General features: G+C 36.3%; 1 protein-coding gene across 1 annotated transcript; it reads right to left on the reverse strand.

Annotated features, from left to right (window-relative positions):
- Positions 1–4,451: 4,451 nt before the first annotated feature.
- Positions 4,452–18,841, reverse strand: LOC141480247 (uncharacterized). The gene is made up of 3 exons (XM_074170120.1): positions 15,288–18,841; positions 11,623–11,739; positions 4,452–6,244 (listed from the first exon to the last, which is right to left on the reverse strand). The coding sequence occupies exons 1-3, from the start codon at positions 15,768–15,770 to the stop codon at positions 6,149–6,151; spliced, it is 696 nt and encodes a 231-aa protein (XP_074026221.1). The 5' UTR covers positions 15,771–18,841; the 3' UTR covers positions 4,452–6,148.
- Between the last annotated feature and the right edge of the window lie 3,077 nt (positions 18,842–21,918).

Raw genomic sequence — 21,918 nt, forward strand, 5'->3', positions numbered from 1 at the left:
CTCAGTAACATCATCACCTTTCCTATCCACATTCTATTGCTATCACATATCATTCCTCAGACCTTAATAATCATGAGCTCTATGCCGCTATTGATTGCTGAAGATGGTTCACCACTTGTTGATATCGATCAGACTGATTTTGAAAATATTCCAGTATTACATTTATCGAGTCAAGATTCGATAAATGATTTTGATATTAACGACTTCGTTAACTTTGCAGATGTGCCAGAACCAAATGAGCAAATTATTATTGAAAATCCGATCGTTTCGCAATTATCATCACTCAAACACTCTTCATCTACCCTTCCTCTTGGTGTTGATAAGAAATCTAGAACAATCAAGAGGAAGGTTACTAAGGCATCTTCATCGATTGTCACTGACTTTAAAGAAAAGAAAGAATCCAAAAGTGTTGTGCGACAGAAAAAACCCGCAACGAAAAGTGACAGATCGAAGAGGAAGCCAAAAGGTACTCCTAAAGAAATGAAGAGTGATTTGAAAGCTGAACCGCTATCTTCTTTCAGTCCCCTCCATCGGTTTGGGGAAATGAAAAGGAAAGCAAAATACCGTCTTGTAAAGGCACAGATGACTATTGCTGAACTTGAAAAGAGTGAGCGAGCTATTAATGCTAATAATGAAACTCTTGAAGCATTAGATGCCAAGATTGCATTAGCGAAGGTTGAATTGGCTAGAATGTCTAAAGATGCTGATGAACTCCGTTCAAAAATAGGTAAAGATAAGCAATTCCATCAACGTTCGAGAATGCAAGCTCAGGCTGAGCTTGAGGAGTCGACTAAGCTTTATGAGACGGCATTATCAGTGAGAGATAATTGGCAAAAAGAGTTGGATACTGCATTTCAAAGTGACGGCGATTAGTTTTGGGAATGATAATGTGTTTTCAATATCGTGAGTTGAAAAATATAAGCGGGAATGGAGTATACAATTAATTTGGTTTGGTATACACAGAACATTGCGAATGGCTGGGGCAATGTTTACCGCTGCAATATTTTTCAATTCACATACTTATAATTGAAATGAAAACAATAATGAACTTTAATATTACTTTATTCATAAAAGTCACTATTAGATACATTTAAACCATATTTGATTCATGAATCCAAGAATTTTGTTCGCTAGGAAGACCTAACCACTTTACATATACTTTATTTTTTCTTCTCTTCAACACCTTCTCAATCAGATATACGTCAGGATTCTCGGTTCGTAATAACTCTTCTTCGTAAAAACATCCTCTAATCGGCTGTTCATTTATATCTTCAAGATTATAAGTCGTTGGGATGGTTTTATTAATTTTAACAATCTTGAATAGCTCCGTGGTAAAATTCGCAGTGTAAGACTTTTCAAAAATATTTTTGTATTTACTTATACGTACAATATCATTCAATTGGAATTTGGGTTTACTTTGTCTTCCTCCAATTTCATTGATACCCTTGAATTTCAATTTTGTTGTTGAATCAACATTGATGGGTGCCATACCTATTGTACGATGAACTTTATTATTATATCTACTAGTTATAATTGGAAGAATATCAAGCCATTTGTGGTGACCTCTCATCGAAAATTCCTTGTAGAGCCATGCCTTTATTGTACGAATCACTCTTTCTGCTATAGCTGCCTTCTTTGTGCTGAATGTTGAATAATGATTGATATTATATTCTCGCATGAGAGATGAGAAGCTTCTATTAAAAAATTCTTTCCCTTGATCGCTTTGTATATGTTTAGGGGAAAATTTTGCTTTCTTCAGTACATATTTCATTGCATTAGTTATTGTACTACCTGTTTTATCTTTAACTGGCACAGTCCATAGATATTTTGAGTAACAATCAATTACTATAAGTATATATCGGTATCCTTCATTACTTTTTGCATAAGGTTGTAGTTCAGCTAGATCTATTTGCCATAGATCTGCAAAACCTTTGATGGTAGTTATTCTTCTACGAAAATTACGTCTTGCAGGTCTGTGTAATTCATTAACAACTTGTCGTTTGATATCACTTACTTCATTAGTCATTCTATTTCAATATGATTAAAGAGAAAAAAAGTGATAATGTTACTGCATTGAATGATGATGTGACAGTGATCATTACTTGTGGATATATATTAATATATTATACCTTCTTCACGTAATTCTTCAATTATTGAAATTATTTCATTATCATGTCCGGTATGTCCAGCTGACTTTGATGCTACCAATAGTCGTAGGCGAGCAACTAACTCTTTCGGTGAATTCCAGTACACATAATTCGCAGGTTTAGAATTATATGTTTTCTCCATTTTCACTCGTTTGAGTGCTCCACCAATTTTACTTCTACTCCTAATTGGATATTGTCGTGAGTCTAATAGTGGTTTGATGACTTCACGAAATTTTTTAGAATTTGTATTTTTAAAACCATTCTTCAGATGATATTGTTTATATGGAGCATTCGTTATTTTCAATATTTTGGAATATACTTGACGAGTTTCTTCATTATCAACATCTTGTGGATTCTTCAAAAAGATCATATCATATAATTCTGGACTACCTGCGCATTCATATTTTTTCACTTTATTAGCATCCCAAAATGAAATGTTTCCATCTTTGAAATGTACCACTAGACTTCCCATTTTCAGCTTTTGTGTAATTGGATCCATACGTACGCCAAATGTTCCATCATATGCTGGATTTCTAGATTTTACATTATTCAAATGTTTCATCAAAACATCTTCACCACTTTCATTCATAACAGGTGAGATGTCAGGATCCGAGGAATCGATGTGGGACGATGATGGTGTTTCGAATAGAGTTGTTCTCATATCGTCTTGAAGTGTGCTCGTGTCACTATTCACAGATGATACACCATCAAAAGATTGTTTTCTTCTTATTGGAGTACTCATGGGATAATTTGAAGTAGATTGAACAGATCCACGATTTGGTGATAACACTGCTGATTTAGAAGTAGCGTTTGATGATAAAACATTCAATGGTTTCATTATGGGCTCATACAATCTTTCAAGTGTCGAACGATTTTCAATATTATCATTCTTGATAGAGTTGAATTTCTGTCTGACAGCTTCTGTTGTCTCTACTAGTTGACGTTTCAAATTCATTTCATTGTTTTTATGTTCAGAATCGTTTTTTGTATTCATAATGCCCTTTTTAAATTATAGCTCAATTCGTTGATGAAGTGACCTCTACAATATTCAGTGATCGAATAAGTTTCAAAAACAAGATCATGGGTATATAAAACTATCGAATCCTTTGCGATATCTACCTTCATCTATTTTTCTATCCTTATCAATTACTAGAAATCCATATTGATCCTCCCAGCATTTAACACACATCAATTGGAATTGTTTGAATGTTACATCGGGTGAAACATGATCTGAATAAATGTGATGTAAATTCGTCTCATCTTGTTTGAACATTATAATGAAATTGGTATTGTCACGCACTAACTGTTTGGGTACCCGTGAATATGTCTGTGCTAGATAAAAACAATCAACATCCTTATGACGTCCCATACAGAAATATGATCTAATAATATCTTGCTTTTCACATATCACATCATCGAAAATGAAAACAGAATTAGGCTTAGCGTCGGAGGGTTCCACTATTTCTGCATTATTGCTGAATGTATAAAAACCTAATCCTTTTATAGGTTCCAAAACACTTCGCAAGTACTGATATTTAGGTTGATTGAGTGACTTCGAATAGAGATACACATTTCTAAATCTCAATCCTTGTGGATGTGTTAATAGTGATATCATTGCATTCGTCTTTCCACAATTTGAAGGTCCTATAATGAGTCCTCGAACTGATGATGGAAGTAGTGGACCATGTCTGAATACTCTTTGTCCATTCAATCCACACCCAAATTTCTCATCTAGATTATCTACAGCAAACTTTTCTTTCTGTTTTACAATGCGCATCGTGCCGTGGTTGGAGACTATATAAATGTTATTAGCTTATTCATTTCAATGTGTACCATCAAACGATACGGACGTATTGAAAGTGATCGTAAAATTAAAAGAGGTTGTGGTTTTGTTAATGATTTAATAAACAAACTTCCTTTCGAATTACATCTACCTGGAGGATATCAATACTGTGGACCGGGTACAAAATTGAAACAACGTTTAGCTCGTAACGATCCTGGAATCAATAAATTAGATATTGAATGCAAAAAACACGATATTCAATATTCTAAGCATCCATCTGATCTTGCAGCAAGACATTTAGCCGACAAAGAACTTGAATACAGCGCTTGGGATAGGGTTAAATCAAAGGACGCGAGTATTGGGGAAAGAGCAGCTGCATTACTTGTCACCAACATTATGAAAGCGAAAAGACATATGGGCATGGGTTGTAGTACCAATAAGAAAAAATGTAAGAGGAAACAATCGAAGAAAAATAATATTAAAAAAGTTGCATTTGGTGCTGGGATAGTCCATAAAGTGCGAAATGTATTGAAGAAAGCTGGTGGGAATCAATTTGTGACGAATAATAGCAAAAAAGCTATCACTGTGGCATTGCAGGCGGCACGTAAATACCTTAAAGCTGCCGGTGGAAAGAAGAAAATCCGCACACCACGCATAATTCCTGTTCCCAAGATCGGTGGACTTTTACCATTGATACCAATTTTTGCTGGACTATCCGCACTAGGAAGTTTGGCGGGAGCCGCTGCTGGTATTACCAAGGCCGTGAATTCGGCAAAAGCCAGCAGAGCGGCTTTAATGGAAGCCAATCGTCACAATAAAACCATGGAGGCTGTAGCATTAGGCAAACACGGAAGTGGAATATATCTCAAACCATACCGTAAAGGTTTAGGACTATATTTAAAACCATACAAAGCCACAAACAAAACAAAAAACTGATTGAACCCCTACCTCAGAGGCCTCTTACTGATCTCGATCTCAGTTATTATGCACAAAAAATGAAAATTCCACATTTTCGTGGTGTTTTTATGCGTGATAGATTACCATCTTCAGGTCCAAAACAAAACGAGACAGCTATTGTTAATTTAGATGGAATAAGTGGACCAGGAACACATTGGGTGGCATATAAAAAATGTGGGAAAGAAGTCACATATTTCGATAGTTTTGGAGATCTACCCCCACCATTGGAATTGACTCGATTCTTTCGAAAATGTTCGAATGTAAAAATCAAATATAACTATGATCGACAACAGAAATTTAATACAGTTCTCTGTGGTCACTTGTGCTTGCAGTTTCTCTCTAAATAATTTTCCAAATAAAAATGGATTCAACACCAAAACTGGATCGGGAGGCTATCAAGGGAATGGGGTTTTCACTTAGAATGTTTTCAAAATATGGTACCTTGAAAAAAATGGATAAAGTGATGCTTGCAAATATGCCTAAGGAAGTGATACTTGCATGTGTTGCACATGAGATTGCATATGTTTGGGAAAAGTTGCCTAAGCATCTGCAAGATGACATCGATATAATGAAACATAGATATTGTTATGAGCACCACCACGATCAAAATTCAGATTCGGATGTTAATGATGGTCCTATACCTCGAAAATCAATGTGTTGTATTTGTAATATAGAGGATGTGAATATTGGTATCAATAAAAATGATACTTATTACAATACAACACCTTCCAAAAAGTGTAAATTGTCTCAAATGTGCTGTTGCTGTGTACAATAATAAATTGAAATGTGTTTCAAAATATTCATCAGTCATGTCACGAAAGTTCGAGCTACAAGCTGTCGGGACAAGTGTCTTGAGTGCGGATTTTTTTCCACCAATTGAATTGGATAAGAACAGTCGTTATGGATTAGGACTTTTGGGATTCTATGGATGCAATACAATCAATAATATAACTGAAGCTAATAACTTAGTTAGTTTTAGAATCAGTAATGACAACTCATCGATATCCCAAAAGTTGACAATTGAAATTCCATGTGGTGCTTACGAAATAGAAGAGATCAATGCCGTCATACAGAAACATATCATGTTCAGATTGTTTCATGATAAAAAACCAAATGATGTCGTTGCAGATGATATTTTCTATCTACACGCCAATAATAATACATTCAAATGTGAAATGCGATCCAAATATGAAATTGATCTGACACATCCAAATTCTATAGCAGAAATGATGGGGTTCGCTCATGGAATATTTCCACCAAATCAGATACATGAATCATCATTACCAATAAACATTACAACTGTGAGACTTATCCGCTTAGATTGCAATATAATATCTGGTTCATATATAAATGGTGAAGAATCTCACATTCTTTTCTCATTCGATATTGATGTTGAACCTGGCTACAATCTTACTAAAGAACCACACAGTATTATATATATGCCTGTCAGTCCAGAAGGTCGTCAATTGATTCACAACATTACAGTGCGTATTTTGGATGAAAAAAATAACCTTATCGATTTTGGAAGTGAAGAAGAGATTTTCATTATTTTGGAATTGAAGAAAATCGAATAACTGTTGTTATGGGTTTCATTTACAATAGACAAAATCGCATTGAACAATCCCAAACGAGTTGTACTATTAAAAAGAAAGGTGTGCATAAAAAGAAAAGTGTGCATAAAAAGAAGCTCATTCCACAAGTGTATGCTAAACAGTTAGCACATAACGCTCTGTCTGTGAGTGATCTTAAATTTTTGAAATCGATTGGATTGAAAGTGAGAAAATAACAATGGTGCTCGAAACAAACAGTGAAAAGTTGAATATATTCAATGAACCAGTGCTCGATCATTCTCTCATAAGTTTACATGAGCACACATATAAGCCCTATGGATCACCGCTATTCAGGAATTCGGATGAAATCAGAATTGCAATCAATAATCAAGATGTTATACTAGATATTGCCGACAGCTTCATTTACATAGAAGGTAAATTCATCCCCAAAGATGTAGCGAAAACATGCTATCTCTCGAATAATGCAATTGCATTTCTCTTTGACGAAATTCGTTATGAAATGGGTGGTGAACAAGTGGCTGTTGTTAGAAAACCTGGGATAACATCTACAATGAAAACCATGATATCATTTGGACAATCTCATGCTAACACATTATTGACATCTGGTTGGGGACTTTCACAATTGAAGCAAGATATCTTGGATACAAGCAGTCATGTTTTTAGTGGAAAACTACCACTGAAATATTTGATGGGTTTTGCTGAAGATTACAACAAAAGTATCTTGAATGCCAAACAGGAATTGATTTTGATTATCGCTCGATCATTCAAAAACTCGTATATAGGTGAGGTTGATGCTGATTTGGAAATAAATAAAATCGAATGGAAAATAAGACATATTGTACCAGATGATAAACACAAGCTCAAACTTTTGAGTAGAATAAACAAAAGCGGTCTGAATGCCAAAATCAAATTGGCATATCGTATGTGGGACCTCTATGAACTACCATCATTACGTGGGACTTCTTCAGACATATGGGCCATCAAAACAACTAATGCATTGGAAACTCCTCGTTTTGTCATCATCGCATTCCAAAGTACTACCACATCTGAAGATAGAACACAGGATATTACAAAATTCACAACTGCTGATATCAATAGTATTCGAGTATACTTGAATTCTGAAGTTTATCCATATGAGCGTTGGAATTTGAATTTCGATAAAAAACTTGATGCTCCTGCTTATTATGCTTTTGAGAGTTTCCAGCGAAGTTATTATGATAAAGATATGAGTGAACCTCTGATGGACATTGGGCAATTTAGAGAGAATCCACTATTCGTCATCGATTGTTCCCATCAACCGAATGCAACAAAATCATCAACTATTGATATAAAGATTGAGTTTGAGACGAGGAAGACCAAGTTTCCAGACAACACTAAAGTATATGCATTAATTTTGCATGATACAGTTTTAACATACAATGCATTGGATGGTTCAGTTCATAGCAGATATTGACACTTTTTTTCACTCTATCATATACTGTTTTATGATCTTTTTTTTATTTGTAACTGACTTATATCACGTATTGTATTTTATATCATATTTATTGTTTTGTAATCATTTTCTATTGTATTTCATGAGATTTAAATAAATAAAACATGAAAATAATACAAAGTTTTTTATTTGACATCATTTATGATTTACAGGAACATACAGACTATCTAAAATAACTTCTTCCTCATAATCATCATTTTCGCGACCATCTTCAATTTCCTCTCGATTTTCATCATTCAATTCAAAGTGATGAATAATCCATTCTGGCAAGTATGGTTGGAGGCTATACAGGAATCTTCTTAGGTTCAGTTCAATCATAACCTCACAAAGTTGCCACAATTCCAATTCATTATCCAAAAATTTGTTACAAACTTCTGCACCACTCCAATAGTTCTCAGCATCACGAAGGCATAATTCGATTTGTTTTTCATCATAGCATACACTCATATCATAATTGCTTGCATGTTCGGCTCCATCACCCAACACCTTCAATTTAGACGACAAATGTTGAACCGATGATTTGAGATCTACAACATCGACCCAATCTTGACTTGCGTACTGCATCCACATCTTTAAATGGTGGAACTGAAATCGAATAAAAAAAAAACAATAAGCAACCTCCAATTTTTCAGTGATATAATACTCACATTCCCATTTTACTTGTAGTTACAAAGTGGGTGTATTCAACTAAGTTAGTAATGTTTATATTTCCATATAATTATCATCTAATATATGAATATTAATGAAGCAATAAGAAATTCATTATAATTACTATTATTATTCAATCATATTGAATTTGACTAGAGTTAGCGTTTTCACACCAAAAAACTTTGTAAGCTATGACCTAAAGAAATTCGCTATAAATTATTACAATTATTATTCAATCATATTGAATTTAACTAGAGATCGCGTTTTCATGCCAGCAAAACTTTGTTGGCTCTGTCCTAAATACACCATCGTATATTTACCACCTGATGAGTTGATACAAGATATATCGTCATCACTGAATTGCAACGAAATACGTTTTGGTAGCCATGTTTTAAATAATTTATCATTGCTCACATCTTGCAAAGTTAATAAAATTGATTTACCAAATCGTGTAGAATAAGTTGACATATTTTTAATTATGTACACTTCATCAATTGGCAATGATGATAAGGCCTTTTGCTCTAGTATTTCAACCTCCTGTACAATCAAATTATTAATTTTATTCAAGTCTACTTTTGAAACGGACATGATGATAATATATATGAAAATATAAACAATTTCCAACAGACAAATACACTCACCGTCTTCCTTCTATTACGAACTGAATAACACTCTACCAATTGCTAACTGCTGCAGATATATTCGTCTACTGATTTCATAGTGTGCCAAGCATTTCTTTTATATCAAACAGTGCGAGTCACCCCCACCATGAAACCGTGAAAGGTTCACATTGCTAGTTGCTATCCACTAGAGATGCCTGACGTCACAGCCAAGCCCATCTCCCAATTTGATGCGATAACAGTTGCCGGCACGAGCAAGCAGTGATCGTTGCGCTCTCGGAGAGGGCAGACGTTTGCACAGTCCTCGCCCGCCTGCGTGTCACCATCAATAGCGAGGGTAGGGTGATGCGTTACGTCACATCATTCACTGCTTCGAGAGCGATAGCCGAACAAGCAATTGTCGTTGCGCTCTCGGAGAGGACAGACGTTAGCACAGTCCTCGCCCGCCTGCGTGTCACCATTGATGGCGAGTCTGGGGCGTTACGTCACATCCTTCACTACATCGAGGGAGGTGAGAGCAGACCGATGAATACGCATTACTCTGCCACACGTCGTGGAGTGAACATGTCGCTCTCTAGCCGTTGAACGGTTATTGCTGTGACGTCACTCCACTACTAACTTGGTGCCCTCACACCGATGGAGCATTCATTACTTGGAGGATCTTCGAAGTATGCAGACGTATGTTTGTACATAGACAAACAAGCACATGATGAAACCCTGTACCGTGCATTCTCTTACACACACACACACACACACATACACACACAAAATCTCATATGAAAAAAAAATCTGAACGATCCATGCACCAGACACTTCAAGGTCACAACGCCTTGACTTCACTGCACAACAAAAAAAAGCAAATAACACGTCATATTGGTGGGGGAGGATTAGAACCGGGAAAAAATTTCTGAACAATCCATACACCACACCCTTCAAGGTCACATCACAGTGACTTCACCAAACAACAACCAATAAAAAAGCAATTAATACGTCATAGTGGTGGGGGGAGGCTTAGAACCGGCTCAAATCTCCTACTAACTCGTTATTTTTCAAAGGTCTAGACAGTTTCAATAAACTACCGAATAACATAAAAAACTCTTCTTCTCTCCGTATATTCAAGAGGGACTTGGTAACATTCATAACGAAAAACTGAATTAAAGCTAATTTATATTTAAAATATAATAATAACTGAGATTATGTTTTGAATGAATATATAAGTGAATATGTAAACGTGTATCCTGTATAGAATATGTGCGATATAGTTTTTTCCTTTTTTGTGATTTTCTGTTATTTGGTTATAATAGACTAATTTATTTTGATTTTTATGTATTATATTCAGATAAAGTACGTTGATTATGTTTATATTAGGCTTGCCTATCTGGAAATAAAGTTCTTCTTCTTCTTCTATTCTTGCACTCACAGAAACCCAAGGACCGTTATATAACATAGGATAGCTGGATGACTACAGATTTTCGCCAGTCGAGTAGCGCTCGGTGACGTCACCGCGGACCGATCTCAAAGCGTTCTCCATTACACATACGGAGCGAATATTACATTTTATATTTTTTGTTTTACTTTTGGGACATTTTCCGTTCATTTAATCAATACCAATTGAGAAATTGATGTAGTAAAGTTTTTTAAAAAAAGTACAAACTTTATTCACGAAAATAGAACAAAAACTACATTAGGAAAGAACAATTAAATAAAATTCTTAATGGGTGCTTACTTTAACATACCTTCTTTGTTATTGAAAAATAAATTGTAATAAAGAAGTTAACTATATTTACATACCTATTACTATGTAATGATTATTTTTAAACATTAAAAATATAAATAATAATTTTAAGAATTATTACATAATAGTTTTTTTCATTTTTTTAGCTAATTTCCGTTTCACGTCAGAATTTGGGGTACTGCAAATCTTGCGTTTATCTGCCCTTTTTAACTGACTGTCTAAAAACTGTTTTGTGTTTAAATAATTCATACGAATAACAATCCTCAGTTTACAGAAGAGTTTGATTATATCAAAAGGTAAACTCTCTCTTTTTTTAATTTTTATAGATAATTTTTTGACAATCATTGTCTCTCTCCTTAGTTTGTTGTCTCCATGGTAAATTTCAAAGTGCTTGTTCCACTGTTTGATTTTATTTAAAAATTCACTTGAGGGTTTAATAAGACCCCCAAATGAAAGCTGCTGTACCCATGATGGTATATTGGGAGAAAAATCAGATTTAATCTTATAAGTAAAATCACCTAGTTGTGGATGAGTCGTTTTAAATTTTTTTGCTATAAAACCAGCAATATACTCAAAAGCATCATCTGTAGTTTCTGGTGATTTTGTATCGGAAGTTCCTGAAATGTCAGATGTTGAAAACGAACTTCCACTGCTACTACTTTGAGTTACTGTGCCATTAGATGTGCTATTACATGCGTCTTCTTGAGGTAACTCGACAAAAACCTTAGCTTGTTCCAAAACTCTAGCGACCATATACTCCTCAGGAATCGTTTCTTGTGTGTTTACCTTGAAAACAAAAGTTAACATGCACATTGAAGCAATAAAAAATAAAATGTTTTTTATTACCCGAGCCTCTAAAATACCAGGATTTTTTCCTAAGATAATCATCCTTATTCTTTTCATGGCTTCTAATGGTGACGGGTGTTCATTTGGGCCTCGGCACCGTAGTTGGGAAAAAAAATTTTCAAGGCAATCCTGATTGAGTTTGTGAGTACAGATGTAATGTACATCTTTACATTCGGCTGTGATATCCCGGTACAGTAACTTTAAAGATTCAATGGACAGTATCATCCCTTTCTGAAATGTTTGTAAACATTGTTTTCCTTCGGCTCTCATGTCAAGTAGCATAGTTTTAACTTTATCTAAATGGTATTCTTGTACACTTGAATAAATTCCATAAGGAGCTTTCAAACGATTGGGATCAGGTGGTGTTTTTACATGACTGTTGAAAATATCAAACCAAGAATTAACATCGTTTATAAACATGCCAAGGTCTTCAGCAAGTTTTTTGTCGGGCCAGGTTTGTATCGTAACAGAGCCTGTGCTGTATTGCGGGACAATAATTCGGCTGCTAGTTTTACGTTTTGTCGTTTACTTTTTTCAACAGTAATATGTTTTTGCGAAATTTTGTAACAGGAATGTACCTCTGTATCAGTTAACTCTATTAAATTTTCTAACGGTTGTTTACATATTTTAATATTTCCGTTGTTCATTAATATATCCTTCGTCATTTTTTGGTCGAAGCCTATATAAATAGGCTGCTTCCAAGTGGAAAAAAGGCTCCGAACCATACACACTTGCATTAAATTGTAGTTGCCTTGAACTTGATCTTCGCCAACATCATATTCTAAATTAGATTTAACCTTTACTTCGTCGAAGGAAATTACTACATATTGTTCTATGATCGACATATTTTCTCCAGCTACTTTCAAAAAAGTTAGCACATCTTTCAATAAGCCTGGCTTTATAGTAATTTTTGATGCCCAACTCCTTAAAGTGGACAATGCTGGTAAAGGAAAATTTAGTTTAGTTCGCAAAAATACATAACATTTTCTGCTAAGATAACGAAGAGTAAAAGCAACAGCAATCTCTTCTGTAGTCCAATTCACACGTTTCTTTTTGTTTAGAAGAATGGCAATTTGATTATCTGTCAAAAGTTTTTTCAATGCATTTAGGGCCTCTTCTTCCTGAGGAGATTTTTTTTTCTTACTTTCCATTTTATAATAAACTTTGTAAATTCAATCTTCGCTTCATACTTTCCATTTTTTTGCATAATTTAGAGTAATTTTCGCGGAGCTTTTCATACTGAATGGATATATTATTTTCTGATGCAATTAAAGCGTTGCTGATGATGTGAGATGAACCTGCTAATGAGGATGGTTCACTTGAAATGGTAAGGTTCAAGTCGACTGAAGTAGCTTCTGGCTCCTTTTCGAAAATCTTATCCATTTCTTCTTTGTGACGTGTCACCTTTTTCTTTTTTAAATACCTTGCCTCTCGCAATGAATTTTTTGGTACATATGTTGTACAGATTTGGGGCAGATTTAAACTAGGTACAGCACTTTTTTTAAGCAGTTTCCTCACAGGCAATCCTAATAATTCGTTTCTCAGGTCTCTTTCGTAATCATTGCTAGTAAAATGAACGGAACAAATTTGACTGGTATCAGGATTCCATTTATCCGCTCTTTTCCGACGTCTTATCCATTCTTTTCGTACAGTACCCGATACGAAATCATTTGCTTTAGGAAAGTTGTGGTAAACAATGTCTTTTCCGGTAAGTTTTGTGGACACACTGCAGTTGTTACAACCAAAAACAGCGCAACGACGTCCTGGCATGTTTATTGTAAAAAATTCTTTCATTTACTAGATGCACGAAGAAGTATAAACACAAAAACCGTCACTTAACAACGTGTCTCATCGCGTTCACAGTCACACACCGCGATATTCCAACGGCTACGGGTCCGCGGTGATGTCATAAAGTAGTGGGGAATCGGTTCACGCACGACAACGTTGCTGGTATAGGGATCTGGCTATCCTATGTTATATAATGGTCCTTGCAGAAACCGAAGTCAGTGCTTCAATAAACCCCGCCAATTTTCTGAAACCCAGCTATGATTTTCACCCTCGATTCAGACGTAACTTGGGAATATGTCTTTCTATACGAAGCGTTCTCTCCTATTACCGAGAGGAAATGCTGGAACACCAGAACTTTGATGTTATATGGTTGAAATGATATTACAGAAGATCACTAAATTCATATGCTGCGTTTATCCACCTCCAAGCGATGAACAATATAGGGCACTGATCTCTTTACTTCCAAAGACATAAATTTCTGCAAATTGATCATCCCGGTACCGAAATTTCCATATTCGATGACTTTAGTGTCCACAATATCGAATGATTCAAATTTTGAAATATCAACCACAAACAAGGTGGCAAAGCTGAGATTTCTGCAATAATGTAATAACGTACAATATTTGAAAAAGGTCTGAATTGTGGAATGTTGGCTTCGATACGTGGATGATGTCTTCGTCATATGACCCCATGGTTCCAAAAATCTTCATGCATTCCTGAACCACATCAACTCCTTACACTCCGACCTGAAGTTCACAATGAAATTGGAAAATTCCATCTCTGGACGTCCCTCTCTGGACGTTCTCATCACAAAGTCCAACAACGCCTTCTTATAGCTATTTCACATGATCCGGCGCGCGTCGCTCGGCGCCCGCCACGCGGTGCACGCATGAAAAATGTGATGTTTACACAAGAGGTCGGTTTCGTCCAGCGCACACCTCGCGGCGCTTCCGTATTATGACTGTTCAGTAGAGGCTCAACTATTGAAATGTTAACATTACGGAAGAAGAAAGTGCTAGCCATGTACTTGCTATGGAGAAGGCGAATAAGAAAAAGAAATAGGCGGTTTTGGATTCACCATTGCTTCAAAATCGACATACTTCTGGGTCCTTCAAAGTTTTATTCAATTCATTGCGGAACAGTGAGAAAAGATTCTTTTCGTACTTTCGCATGTCATGAACTTTGTGACAAACTGAAAGACAAGCTACAAAAACAAGATACAAACATGAGGAACTCCATCCAACCTATGGAATAGCTTGCCGTTACAATAAGGTAAGTTTATAAATGTAAAGACATATACATAAATGTAATACTGCTACATACGAAATTGATATTTTTTACTTTGTTAAAATATTCCAATCATGTGAATCTCCCTCAAAATCTAAGGACAACACACTTGATGGTGTAGATGTAGCACGATGCGGGGGAGGTGTGCGTGATGGTTGCGTTGGTTGCAGGTTGCTTGCTTCTTGACTGGTTTGTTGGTTCATTGGATAGTATTGTTCACTGCTGGTTGAGGTATGAGGGTGAATCGGACGAATGTATGGGTTGATGTCGGTCTGGTTTGGAAATTGCGGAGGAAATTGCGGCTGTTGTTGAGAATAATACATATTTGGAGGCTGACGCCCGGGATATGGATAGTGGACTTGCTGGTATTGCGGAGTAGGGGCTTGGATGGTTCCTTGACCCTGTCTTTAGGCCTTGACGTTTTTTAAAACCCCGAAAACCCTGAGTTGAAATTCGACAAACTGGTCATTAGTAAACGTTTTTAATGTTGAAATCATATTTCTGAAGAATCCAAAGTAAGTTTCTTCTTCGTCATGCGGGTTTTCTAAAATTTTCATCATCTTCAGTTCGAACTCGTCCTCGTTTCTCTTCCTTTTTCTTGTTACCTGTGATTTGGTCGGTTGCGCTGGAATACGAGTTCCAGGATCGTCTATTATTTCTTCCGTTGGTGATGCAGTATTATTGCCTTCGGGTACGTTGATGGATGACTCTGTATCATGTTGGTGTGCTATTTTCTTCAAAAATTGAAGTTGGTCGTGATATACGTATTTTTTTATTTTACTAGCTCCAGCTCCTGATTTTTTTGAATCCTTATCTTGTCGAATATGCTTCATCCACCTGTCCCTTACATTTCGCCATTTCTTAAACAAGGTGTCCCCTGAAATTAAAACCCGCATTAGTTATATGAATATTTATATAAAACGTGTGGCGTTAAATAAATTAATTTGTCCATTATTACTTTTTATAAATATATTTTTCCGTCTAACGGACAAGTATCGGTAAACCATGGTAGAAAAAGTGGCTTTTTGACCAGTGGCAATAATTGTTGAAAGGTTGAACTTGTTCTAGCGTTCTAACTTTTCTTTTGATTTGACCTATGGCGTGGAAAGAAACAAAAGACGAAATGCGGCTGAGGGAGGGACCGGTTCCGAAACTCTAATAAAGGCAGATATAAAATCTATTTTAGTTTGTTTCAGGTATCTGGCTTCTGGCAACACGTTTACTGACCTACACTTCTACTACAAACTTGGAATTTCTACAATAAGTAATATTGTAGAAAACGTATGCAGCAATATATGGGATGTCTTCCGATCTGAGTGTTTTCCTGAGCTGACGGCAAAGAATCTGAAGGAAATATCAGAAAGATTTTTGAATAAAAGACAATTTCTCCATTGTGTAGGAGCTGTGGATGGAAAACATATCAGAGTGGTCAAGCCGAAGCATAGTGGTTCTTTGTATTTCAACTACAAAGGTTATTTTTCTATTGTGCTAATGGCCGTGTGCGATGCAAATTATCGTTTTACCTTTGTTAATATTGGGGCTCACGGATCAGAAGCAGATCCCTCAGTTTTCCAGAAATCAAGTCTATGGAAAAACATTCAGGATCAAACAATAGAATTTCCTAAACCAGAACCTCTCCCAGGGAGTGAATCACCTAATATGCCTTATTTCTTCCTAGGGAATGAAGCGTTTCCCTTAAGAACTAAGCTTATGCGTCCTTTTGGAGGCCACAACTTAACTGTTGAAAAAAGATTTTTCAACTATAGGTTGAGTAGAGGCAGAAGATTGATTGAATGCACCTTTGGCATCATGAGCAATAAATGGAGGATCTTTCATCGACCTATGAATGTGAACATCGAATTAGCTGTAAAGATAACCAAAGCCTGTGTAATTCTACACAACTTCGTTAGAGTAAGGGATGGAAATAGGTTAGAAGATGCATCTACTGTTGTTGGATGGGAAGATTTGCCAGTACGTACCAATCGCCGGACCGTGTAAAAACCTCAATAAGAAACAATAGCCCTTCGCAGACTAATCCGGCGTGAACGCCGCATGTCCGGCGTAGGGGAGTCCGGCGGCAATTTGCGCGCCGCGAGGCGTCTACGCCGTGCGGCGCGCGCCGTATGTAGTGTGGAAAGACTCATCTACTACCATAGCTCAACGCCGCATAAGGCGCGAGCCGCACGGCGCGAACCGGATCGTGTGAAAGAGCTGTTACACACTGTCTATCGAAAACCTACCCATACTAACCGATACCTCAATGCCAAGTCCAATCATCATCCTGCCCAGCTGAATTTCGTTCTGAATTCCCTCATGCATCGTTCTATGAGACTCACTGACAACCACAATGGATCCAGGCAACTATACGAACTCACAGCCGCCCTTCACCAAAACGACTATCCCGTCTCCAAAATACAAAGATCCATCTAACGACAGCAAACACAAACCCCCCCATGAGTTACCCGAGGAACAAACCAACCAGACAAAAGCTTTTCTCCCCTACATCCATGGAGTCACTGACAAAGTGAGCCGAATTCTGAAGAAACATAACGTAAAGACACTATTCACAGTCAACAACCAAATCTGCACTATGTTAAGAACACCCAAGGACACGATACCCAATGGAGCACAGGGCATATACGAAATACCATGTTCAAACTGCCCCAGAACTTACATCGGCCTGACCAATAGAAGAATTTCAAGAGAGCCTATGAACCTGAACTAGCTGTTCGCAAATCAGATCCAGCATCATCTCTCTTCTAACACCACCAGGAAACAGGCCACACAATAAGCTTCGAAAATACCAAGACCATTGCTACGGAGAAAAATCTTCAGGCCAGGGTAATTCGGGAAGCAATCGAAATTGAAAAACGCCCCAACTGCCTTAACAAGCGAGATGATACGCAGAGACTACCACAAACATGGAGAACATTGATGTCACGCAAGATACCTGAAAATAACTCAAGTACCCGGTCAGGCAAACCAGATACCTGCTTACAATAACATAAATATGGGCCCCGAACAACAGAGTGACCAGTACGAACTTAGAGTGGAACACAGCACACATAGAACTAGTAACGATACTTGGCGACAAGGGAGATTACGACCTCGTCCTCGAGTAACGTAAGTACAAATCTAAGTGATTCTTGAGAATGGCTCCAAAGCAGGAGCCGAAAAATCAAAACTCAGCTTCACCTTGCCAAACTTTCGCTTCTAATGGGAAGCTTCTTCAGGGCCTATAATTTATTGAGTTGTGGATTTTTTTGCCAATGGAATAACATACCAAATTATACTTACAGTAAAAATGAGTGAAAGACAATGAATTGAACATATAACTGACGAAAGAAAGTTAAACTTGTATGGATTTTTTGAATTTGACAAATGCCATACCTTCACATAAATGCCATTTTTCAATGGGCATGATGATTTGATAATCTTTGACTCTAAAGAGAGAGTTGATTGATACAATTTTCATTATTATCATTATGATTTTTGGTGTAGTTCCAGTAAGTAACTGTATATACTGCTAAGAATATCAATGTCAGTTCTCTTATTCATACAATTAGAAAACTTATTCATTTCAACCATTTCATGAAAAAGGCGTTTGGAAATATTTTTTTTCATGTAGAACTTTGATATTAAAGTGATTTGGTTTATGTCCGGTTTCTGTCTATCAATCCTTGTGAACCCTCTCGCTATTGCCGTGTTTGTTTTATTTAAATAAAATTTGGCAGCTGCTGTCACCAGATGCAGATTTCTCCACATCAAAATTTGGAAGCTAGACAATTTCCAGAAGGCTGTAGGTTTCGTGCCGATCGCACGACCAAGAACAAGAAGAAGAAATACGAGGCGAACAAGAAGAAGAATCTGAAAGTTCCCACTCGGACGATTGAATTTCACTACTTTTTTTCAACTTAAATTGCTTTTATTTTTTCAATCTCTTCTAATATATATTATTTTGCATTAGTTTCAAATTGAACAGGCTCACAACTGACCCGTGAAATACACCTACTTAGAGAAACCACGTTAAAAAAAAACGCGCTACACGCTACACTACCTCATAGGTGACGAGGGTATGTGTGCATATTATGACGATTACAGTTTTTTCAACTATTTGAATCATTATATCTCAAAAACAGTGGCTCGTAGGAATAAAAATCAATACATTTTTTGTAGATGATTTAATGACCTACAATTTTTGTCTGATGAAATTTCCGTTTTGCTGAAAATCGCGAAAAACTCTTTTTTTACATTTTACCTTGAATAATATTTTTTTCATATAGGGGAAAGATGGGGAACTTTCAAATTTTATTTTTGATCATATCATAAACAATCTTACTGATTTTCAGCTTGGTGGGAATTTCAGTAGCTTCGAATGTCTAAATTGACCGGACTTAAATTGATTTTAAGTCAAATAAGAAGGGTACAGTAGTTGTAAAATGAAATGATAAATAGTATTGTATGTTTGGCATCAAACGGGGTTGCTGTAAACCAAAATCCCGTTCATCCCATAAGTCAATACTCGTTAAAAGAAAAAAAAGAATCAAGGATCAACCAGAAAACCTGTTTGTATATAATAGATATATGGTTGGAGTTGACAGAGGGGACCAAACTATCACCTTACTTCGAGTAGTCTTTAGAGGGAAAAATGGTATATTCCACTGATATTTCATATGTTAGACTCAGCTTGCCGTAATTCTTAGCAAGTCCATGAAACACAACGAGGAAATTGGATAACTTGACACTTCGTAGGAGAGTAGCAACTGCCATCAAATACTGAGCAAGAGTCTGCAACTCGTGCCAGCTTTCGTGTGGCTCTTGAAATCGGAAAACTTGGCAAACCATTCACCGATGGAGAAATGATAAAAAAATGCTTGACGGCAGTAGCCGAAGAAATATGCCCCGAAAAGGTAAATTTATTTAAAAGTGTCAGTTTGTCAGCAAATACCGTGGCTCGGAGGGTGCAAGACATCGCAGAAAATATATCATCTCAACTGTCTGACAAAAATGGACATCATGAGTGGTTTTCTCTAGCATTGGATGAATCAACGGATGTGTCAGATACTGCTCAGGTGTTGATTTTTATTCGCGGAGTAGATAAAAGCTATGAAGTATATGAAGAACTTCTTGGTACTGATAGTATTCACGGCACGACAACTGGGGCAGATATTTTTAAGATAGTTGGAAATACTATTAATAAAAAGAACCTTCGATGGAGCAATTTGAAATCTATAACAACTGATGGAGGCAAAAATATGTATGATAAAAATAAAGGAGTGGTTGCACTTGTGTCAAAGGCTGTAGAAAATGATGGTGGTTCAAAACCATTAGTCTTACATTGTATCATTCATCAACAGTCCTTGTGCGGAAAATGTTTGGATATGTCTGAAGTTCTAAAACCAGTCATATCAGTTGTTAACGTCATCAGATCCACTGGGCTGAATCACCGACAATTTCGCGAGTTTATTCAACGAATTGGAGAAAATGATTTACCATATCATACTGCCGTACGCTGGCTTAGTTGCGGAAAAGTCCTTGAGCGCTTTTTTGAACTTCGAGCAGAGATTGAAATTTTTTTGAATGAGAAGCAGCGTTCTTTTGCCGATTTAGAAAATAGTGAATGGATGTGGAAGTTAGTCTTCTATGTCGATTTGACAAATCATATGAACGAACTGAATTTGAGATTGCAAGGAGAGAATCAGCTCCTCCCTGATTTATACACCAATATCAAATCCTTCAGGCAGAAAATAATACCATTTCAATTGCAATTACGTAAAAATGTTTCACACATTTTGAAACATGTGAAATATTCAGCCACACTATAGAGACTGAATTTACCGTCAATTTTGCAATCAAATCTTTGTGTGGTGCTTTGAAGATAAATTTTGATACTCGTTTTTCAGATTTTGATGTCATTGCGAATGAAATTAAGCTTTTTCAAAATTCTTTTGATTCTGACATTGAAACCCTGGCTCCGGAAGTCCAAATGGAAATTATTGATTTACGGTGCAGTGATATGCTTATGAACAAATATCAAAATTCATCTTTGTTGGTCTTCCACTGAAACAATCTGATAATTTGCATAAATTTGCTCGTGGGTTGTTTTCTGTTTTTGGTACTACTGACTTGTGTGAGAAAACGTACACAAAGAGTGTTTACAGATCTCAATTAACTGATGAGCATCTTGAATCTCTTTTGATAATTGGTACAAGTAAAATTGATCCACAACTACAAAGTATTGTCGGTGGAAAATCACAATTACATAAATCTCATTAGTCTTTTTGTTTTACTGTGATTCATTTCGATTATTTGTCAGTTATTGATATGCCTAAACTTAGATGCTTGAGTTAAGTTTTCTTTGTCATCATTTCTGTCGTTAAGTTTTAACTTGGCTGTCGCGGGCCGGATTGATAACACTGGCGGGCCGGATTTGGCCCGCGGGCCGTAGTTTGGAGACATCTGATCTATATAAACATATTATGGCGGCGTCCTTGCCAAATAAAATGGCAAAATATTCAAATGTCAACTCGATTGATAGGTTACATATGTAGTGTAAATTTTGACATTTTCCCCCATGCTCATGGGTACTTCTACAGAATTTGCTAACCACTTGATAGGCTTCAATTTCGATGTATTGCCTTTTATCTGCCCAATGTTCACTGAGACAGAAAGGTTGCCTTCACGTCATTCATCAGTTGTTCAATCAAATTCATTTTGTTTGATTTACACTGTACATTCCAATGATAGTCCACCAAGAAACATAATCATATTCTCAAACAACATAATGAAAATAACTTCAAGACATATCGCATCGTACGTGATAAACACCCTTTCCTCATGTGAAATTATTGACCAATTATTATTAGAACAACTTATTGGAAACTCAATGTCACGCACAAGCAACATTTATTACTACTGCGATTATTATGTTCGTTCGAACTGTTTTATCATGAAAGAATTCTCACATGTGGATGTGTGATATTTTTCTGAAATTTAGTTGTTGATTGAAGATTTTTTCTACACAAGGAATTTGTAATAACTTAT

This window comes from Leptinotarsa decemlineata, unplaced genomic scaffold, assembly GCF_025532065.1.
Source record: "Leptinotarsa decemlineata unplaced genomic scaffold, Ldec_3_MD MMD2_P_RNA_scaffold_7, whole genome shotgun sequence".
Lineage (NCBI taxonomy): Eukaryota > Metazoa > Arthropoda > Insecta > Coleoptera > Chrysomelidae > Leptinotarsa > Leptinotarsa decemlineata.

Coding starts and splice junctions, on each gene's coding strand:
- LOC141480247 (XM_074170120.1), bottom strand. CDS start 15,770: ATGCGGGTTTTAATTTCAGGGGACACCTTGTTTAAGAAATGGCGAAAT. Junction 11,740..15,287: donor GGGTTTTAAAAAACGTCAAG/GCCTAAAGACAG, acceptor TTTGTTTTCAAG/GTAAACACACAAGAAACGAT. Junction 6,245..11,622: donor ATAGCACATCTAATGGCACA/GTAACTCAAAGT, acceptor ATGTGAGATTCT/TCACCATTTATATATGAACC.